Source organism: Onychostruthus taczanowskii, unplaced genomic scaffold, assembly GCF_017590055.1.
Source record: "Onychostruthus taczanowskii isolate IOZ18803 unplaced genomic scaffold, ASM1759005v1 scaffold560, whole genome shotgun sequence".
Taxonomy (NCBI): domain Eukaryota; kingdom Metazoa; phylum Chordata; class Aves; order Passeriformes; family Passeridae; genus Onychostruthus; species Onychostruthus taczanowskii.
In genome coordinates this window covers 10,983-18,732 of record NW_024503236.1, presented here as the reverse complement: position 1 = coordinate 18,732, position 7,750 = coordinate 10,983, and the positions used below count along the sequence as shown (strand labels likewise).

Sequence of the window (7,750 nt, the reverse complement as noted above, 5' to 3'; positions counted from 1 at the left end):
CTTCTTGGCGGGAAACCCCAATTTCCCCACCTTTTAAACCCCAATTTTGGCGGGAAAACCCCAAATTTTGGCGGGAAAACCCCAAATTTTGGCGGGAAAACATAATTTTCCCGCCTTTTCCCACCAAATTTTTTCGGGAACCCCCCAAATTTTGCCCAGAAAAATCGCAGTTTTTGGCGGGAAATCCCAATCTTCCCGCTCTTTTCCCCCAAATTTTGGTGGGAAAATCTCAGATTTTGGCGGGAAAACCCCTGAATTTTGGTGGGAAATCCCCACAATTTGGCAGGAAACCCCAATTTTCCCGCTCTTTTCAATCCAAATTTTGGCGAGAAACCCCCAATTTTTGGCGGGAAAACCTAAGTTTCCCACCCTTCTTTCCACAAAATTTTGGCGGGAAACCCCCAAATTTTGGCAGGGAAACCCCAATTTTCCCACCCTTTGTTCCACCAAAATTTGGCGGGAAACCCCAAATTTTTGGCGGGGAACCCCCATTTTCCAATCTTCCCCCCCCAAATTTTGGCGGGAAACCCCCAAATTTTGCCCAGAAAAATCACAATTTTTGGCGGGAAACCCCAAATTTTCCACCTTTTCAACCCAAATTTTGGCGGGGAACCCCCAAATTCTAACCAGAAAAATCCCAATTTTTGGCGGGAAAACCTAGGTTTCCTGCCCTCTTTCCACCAAATTTTGGCGGGAAACCCCCAAATTCTGACCAGAAAATCCCAACTTTTGGTGGGAACCCCCAAATTTTTGGCAGGAAACCCCAATTTTCCCAAATTTTGGCGGGAAAATCCCAATTATTAGCAACACCCCCCCCCTAAAATTTTGGCGGGAAAACAACAGATTTTGGCTGCAAAAGAACCCAAATTTTGGAGGGAACCCCAAAATTTGGTGGGAAAGCCCCAAATTTTGCCCAGAAAATTGGGAATTTTGGCGGGAAAAGCCCCCCAGGGCTAACGACGCTAATTAGGCTTTTCCTCGTTAGCAGGGACGGCTGCCTGGGCTCGCAACGGAGGTCAGGCGTCTTCGTCTCCCAATTACGAGGGGCCCTTGCACTCCCTGGTAGGTGTTAATTAATTAATTAATTAATTAGCGCCTCGTGGGCGACTCCCAGATCGCCTCGTTAATCTGGCGTCGATGACGTCGTTCATTAGTCGGGTTTGGGGTGAAAAAGCTGGGATTTAAGGGGTTAAATGGGGTTGAAATTCCTTAATTGGTGGTCTCCTAATAAATTAATTAATGGCTCACTCATGCCTCATAAATGTTTCATTAATTAGTTAATAATTAGGCATTAATTAGGCAGTTTTTTGGGTCAAAAAAGCGGGAATTTAAGGGGTTAAATGAGGTCAAAATTCCTTAATTAGCGGCCGCTTTGTTAACTAATTAATGGCTCATTCATGCCTCATTAATGACCCATTAATTAGTCAATAATTAGGCATTAATTAAGCATTAATTAGGCTGAATTTTGGGTAAAAACACGGGAATTTAAGGGGTTACATGGGGTTTAAACTTCCTAATTAATGGTGTCTTAATTAATTAATACCTCATTAATTACTCACAAATGGCTACTTACTCAGCCGTTAATTGTGCGTTAATTGGGCACTAATTAGGCAGTAATTATTCAGTTTCTTGGTCAGAAAAGCAGAAATTTGTTGACATTCTTGGGTGGTGATTCCTTAATTAATTAATAATTAATTATTTTTAATTACTAATTAATCAGGTATTAATTAGTAGTTAATTGGAAGTTAATTATTTGGGTTTTGGTCAAAAACACAGAAAATTTTTGGGGATCATCAAGGCCAAAATTTCTTAATTAGCACCTAATTAATTATTCATAAATGCTTAGTTTTTCAGGCATAATTAAGCATTAATTAGGAGTTAATTAGATGTTAATTAGGCGGATTTTGGGAGGGGCTTTGAGGGGTTTTTGGGGTCAAAAATTCTCAATTTTGGTTCAATTTTTGGGTTTTTTTCTCCTTTTTTTTGGGGTTTTCTCCAAGTTTTGGGGGCGAGAGAGGAGAAAATTCCTGGGAAAGTTCTGGAAATATTCCTGGAAAATTAAAAAAAAATCCCGGGAAAATTTAAGAAAAAAATCCAGGAAAAATTCAGGAAAATTCCGGAAAAATTGAGGAAAAAAATTATCAGAAAGTTCTAGAAAAATTCTGGAATAAATTTAAAAAAATCCGAAAAAAATCCTGGAAAAACTCAGGAAAATTCCCAAAAAATTCCAGGGAAAAAATCCCAAAAAAATCTGGAAAAAATAATTAAAAAAAAAATTTAAATCCAAAAAAAAAAAGGAAAAAATCCGAAAAAAATCCTGAAAAAATTAAAAATAATCCCAGAAAAATCCTGGGAAAATTGCAGAAGATTCCAGAAAAAATTGAGGAAAAATTCCCAGAAAAATCCTCAGAAAATTCAGGGAAAATTGCCAGAAATATTAAAAAAATCGAGAAAATTCCTGGAAAATTTCAGGAAAAATTCAGGAAAAATTCCCCAAAATTAAAAAAAAAATTCAATAAAAATCTTGAAATAAAAATTTCAAAAATCTGGAAAAAATCCTAAAGAAAGTTTTTAAAATCCAGAAAAAAAAGGGAAATTCCCATTAAAATTTTAAAAATAGGTCCCCCAAAAAATTAAAAAAATCCAGAAAAATCCCCCAAAAAATCCCCAAAAAATTTTAAAAAAACAAACAAAAAAATCCAAATAAATCCCATAAAATTCCTTCAAAATACTTTTAAAATAATTTAAAAATTCCCCAAAAAATCTCATTAAAATTTAAAAACAAATTTTAAAAAAATTTCTAAAAATCCCAAAAAAAAAAATTCGAAAAAATCCGAAAAAAATCTTAAAGCCGTCCCCCAAAAAATCCTAAAAAATCCTTTAAAAGTTCTTTAAAAATCCCAAAAAATAAAAAAATTTCTCAAAAAATCCTCAAAAAAATCCCCGAAAAAATCAAAAAAAAATCCCCCAAAATTTCCATAAAGCTCTCAAAAATTTTGTAATGAATCACAAAAAAATCCCAAAAAATTCCGTAAAAAATCCCAAAAAAATTTCCTATAAAAATCAGATTAAGATCCCATAAAACCTTAAAAAACTTCTCAAAAAACCCGGCGAAATTCACATTAAAATCCCAGAAAATCACAGAAAATTCCCCAAAAATTGAAAAAAAAAAATCTAAAAGTTTAATAAAAAATGCCAAAAAAATCCCAAAAAATTCCCATTAAAATCCCATAAAATTTCCAAAAAATCCTTTAAGAATCCTGAAAAAAATTCTCAAAAAATCAGCAAAATATCAGTAAAAAATTCCTAAAAAAATCATTTAAAAAATCTTGAAAAATCCTCAAAAAATCCCCCAAAAATCCTGAAAAGTTCAGTAAAAAAATCCCAAAAATTCCCTTTAAAATCCCATAAAACCCCCCAAAAATAAAGAAAAAAATCCCCAGAAATCCCCCCAAAAATCCTTTAAAAAGTCCTCAAAAATCCCCAAAAAATTCAGTAAAAAATCCCAAAAAATTCCCATAAAATCCCCATTAAAATCCTCAAAAAATCCTTTAAAATCGCTAAAAAATCCCCAAAAATTCTAAAAAATTCAGTAAAATATCTTGAAAAACCCTCAAAAAATTCTCAAAAATTCAGTAAAAAATCCCCAAAAATTCCCATTAAAATCCCATAAAATCCTCAAAAATCCCAAAAAAATCCTTAAAAAATCTCCAGAAATTCTCAAAAAAATTCTCAAAAATTCCCGTAAAAATCCCAAAAAATTCCCATCAAATTTCCATAAAATTTAAAAAAAATCCTCAAAAAATCTTCAAAAGTCCCCAAAGAATCCTAAAAAAGTCAGTATCCCATTACAATCCCATAGAATTTCCAAAAAATCCTTAAAAAATCCCCCAAAAAATTCTAAACATTTCAGTAAAAAATCCTGAAAAACCGTCCAAAAATCCTCAAAAAATCCTTTAAAAATCCTCAAGAATTCCCAAAAAATTCAGAAAAAAATCCCAAAATATTCCCGTAAAATTCCCAAAAAATCTCCATTAAAAATCCTAAATTTTGGCTAAAATAATTAAAATTTTTCCCCATTTTTCCCCGCAGCAGAGCCGCATCGAGGACCGCCTGGAGCGCCTGGATGACGCCATCCACGTCCTTCGGAACCACGCTGTCGGCCCGGCCACCGCCATGGCCACCGGCGGCCATGGGGACATGGCCGCCATCATCGGGGCCACCCACAACGGGGCCATGGCCACCCTGGCCGGTGGCTACGGGAGCGGGCTGCTGGGCCAGAGACATTCCTTGATGGTGAGGAGGAAATGGGGAAAAATTGGGGAAAAATTGGGGAAAAATTTGGGACAAAATGGAGGAAAAATGGCGGAAAAATGGTGGACAAAATGGCAGACAAAATGGTGGACAAAATGGCGGAAAATGGCAGAAAACTGGGGACAAAATGGAGGATAAAATGGAGAAAAATGGAGGACAAAATGGCGGACAAAATGGCAGAAAACTGGGGACAAAATGGCGGACAAAATGGGGGAAAATTGGGAATAAATGGAGAAAAATGGGAGAAAAAATGGGGGAATAAATTTGGGAAAATTAGGGAAAAATTGGGGAAAAATCTGGGACAAAATGGAGAAAAAAATTGAGGATTTTTTTTGGATTTTTGGCGATTTTTTGGGGGGTTTTGGGGTTTTGGGATGTTCCAGTTGGGTTGGCCAACAGTGGGGACATGGCCGCCATCATTGGGGCCACCCACAACGGGGCCATGGCCACCCTGGCCGGTGGCTACGGGAGAGGGCTGCTGGGCCAGAGACATTCCTTGATGGTGAGGGGAAAAATTGGGAAAAATTTGGGACAAAATGGCGGAAAAATGGCGGACGAATGAAAGGAAAATGGCGGAAAATTGGAGACAAGATGGCAGACAAAATGGAGGACAAAATGGCGGACAAAATGGCGGAAAATGGTAGAAAATTGGGGACAAAATGGCGGACAAAATGGTGGGAAATTGGGGAAAAATTGGGAATAATTGGAGGAAAATGGGAGAAAAAATGGGGGAAAAAATTTGGAAAAATTGGGGAAAAAATGAGGGAAAAATTGGGGCAAAAATAAGAAAAAAATAGTGGGAAATGGGGAAAAAATTGGAGAAAAAAGGGAGAAAAAATGCGGAAAAAATGGGGAAAAATTGGGGGGAAATTAAGAAAAAAGTGGGGGAAAATATGGGAAAAAATTGGGGAAATATGGGAAAAAATTGGGGAAAAAATGGGGGAAAAATTGGAGAAAAAATGAGAAAAATTGAAAAAATTTGGGGGAAAATGAGGGAAAAAATTGGAAAAATTTGGGACAAAGTGGGGAGAAAATGGGGAAAAATTGGGGTAAAATTGGGGAAAAAATGGGGGAAAATTGGGGAAAATTGGAAAAAATGAGGGAAAAAATGGGAAAAAATTGGGAGGAAAATTGGGGGAAAATCTGGGAAAAATTAAGAAAAAAATGGGGGAAAAATGAGGGAAAAAATGGGAAAGTTTTGGGAAAAAATGGGGAGAAAATGGGAAAAAATGGGAGAAAAATGGGGAAAAATTGGGGACAAAATGGGGGAAAATTGGGGGAAAAATGGGGAATAATTGGGGAAAATTGGAAAAAATGAGGGAGAAAATGGGAAAAAATTGGGAGGAAAATGTGGAAAAAATGGGGATAAATTAGGGACAAAATGGCCGAAAATTGGGGGAAAAATGGGGAATATTTGGAGAAAAATTAAGAAAAATATGGGGGGAAAATGGGGAAAAATTGGAAAAAAAATGAGAAAAATTGAAAAAAATTGGGGAAAAAATGAGGGAAAAAATGGGAAAGTTTTGGGACAAAATGGGGGAGAAAATGGGAAAAAATGGGGGAAAAATTGGGGACAAAATGGGGGAAAATTGGGGGAAAAATGCGGAATAATTGGGGACAAAATGGAGCAAAAATGGCAGAAAAATTGGGACAAAATGGCGGACAAAATGGTGGACAAAATGCGGACAAAATGGTGGACAAAATGGCGGACAAAATGGAGGACAAAATGGAGGACAAAATGGCGGACAAAATGGAGGACAAAATGGCGGACAAAATGGGGGAAAAATTGGGGGGAAATTGGAGGAAAATGGGTAAAAAATGTGAAAAATTTGAGAATTTTGGGGGGATTTTTTGGGGATTTTTAGGATTTTTGGAGGATTTTTGGAATTTTTTGGGGGTTTTTTTGGGATTTTCTTTTATTTTGAGGGGATTTTTGGGGAGTTTTTGGGTTTTGGGATTTCCTGTAATTTGGGATTTTGGCTTTTTGGGATTTTTTGGGTTTCTGGGATTTGGGATTTTTGGAATGGAGGACAAAATGGCGGACAAAATGGAGGACAAAATGGCGGACAAAATGGAGGACAAAATGGCGGACAAAATGGAGGACAAAATGGCGGACAAAATGGAGGACAAAATGGCGGACAAAATGGGGGAAAAATTGGGGGGAAATTGGAGGAAAATGGGTAAAAAATGTGAAAAATTTGAGAATTTTGGGGGGATTTTTTGGGGATTTTTAGGATTTTTGGAGGATTTTTGGAATTTTTTGGGGATTTTTTTGGGAATTTTTGGGGTTTTTTTTGGGATTTTCTTTTATTTTGAAGGGATTTTTTGGGGAGTTTTTGGGTTTTGGGATTTCCTGTAATTTGGGATTTTGGCTTTTTGGGATTTTTTGGGTTTCTGCGATTTGGGATTTTTGGATTTCCTGGATTTGGAATTTCCCAAATTTTGGGATTTCCTGGGAATTGGGATTTTGAGTTTTTGGGAAATTCTGAGATTTTGGATTTTGAGTTTTTGGGATTTTGGGTTTTCCTGAATTTTGGGTTTTTGGATTTCCTGGAATTTGGGATTTTGAGTTTTTGGGATTTTGGGTTTTCCTGAATTTTGGGATTTTGGATTTCCTGGAATTTGGGATTTGGAGTTTTTGAGATTTTGGATTTCCTTGAATTTTGGGATTTTGGATTTCCTGGAATTTGGGATTTTGAGTTTTTGGGATTTTGGGTTTTCCTGGAATTTGGAGTTTCCTGAAATTCCAGATTTTGGGATTTTTGGATTTCCTGGATTTGGAATTTCCCAAATTTTTGGATTTCCTGGAAATTGCGATTTTGAGTTTTTCGGATTTTGGGATTTCGGATTTCCTGAAATTCGCGATTTCGCCTTTTTGGCACTTCCTGGAATTTGGGATTTGGGATTTTTTGACTTTTTGGGATTTTGGGATTTCCTAAATTTCGGGATCTCCAGGTGGGCGCCCATCGAGAGGACGGCGTTGGACTCCGCGGCAGCCACTCCTTGGTGCCCAACCAGGTGCCGGTGCCGACGCTCCCGGTGCCGTCGGCGACGTCCCCGGAGCTCAACCCCAGCCAGGATCCCTACAGGGGTGAGACCATCCCCAAAAATTCCCAAAAATCCCCAAAATTCCCAAAAATTTCCCAAAAATTTCCCAAAAATTCCCCAAAAATCCCCTTGAAGTTACTTCATCCCAAAGGACATGGGGATTTTAGGATGGGGAATTCCTTCAATCCCAAAGGATTTTGGGGATTTTGGGGTGAGAATCCAAAAAAATTTGGGAATTTAGGATGAGAATCCCAAAAAATTTGGGAATTTAGGGTGAGAATCCCAAAAAATTTTGGGTTTTTAGGGTGAGAATCTCAAGAAATTTTACGTTTTTAGGAAGAGAATCCCAAAATATTTAGGAATTTAGGGTGAGAATCCCAAAAAATTT

At 37.1% G+C, this 7,750-nt stretch overlaps 1 protein-coding gene across 1 annotated transcript in view; it reads left to right on the top strand.

The window, feature by feature from the left end:
• Positions 1-970: 970 nt before the first annotated feature.
• The window catches only part of LOC121342957 (transcription factor 4-like), a gene marked incomplete at its 5' end in the record, with an annotated part of 17,321 nt that continues 10,541 nt past the window's right edge, over positions 971-7,750 (top strand). The window contains 3 exons of the mRNA XM_041417732.1: positions 971-1,062; positions 4,093-4,296; positions 7,270-7,405. Of these exons, the coding sequence (XP_041273666.1) occupies positions 971-1,062; positions 4,093-4,296; positions 7,270-7,405 (432 nt within the window). The remainder of the gene's footprint in view (positions 1,063-4,092; positions 4,297-7,269; positions 7,406-7,750) is intronic.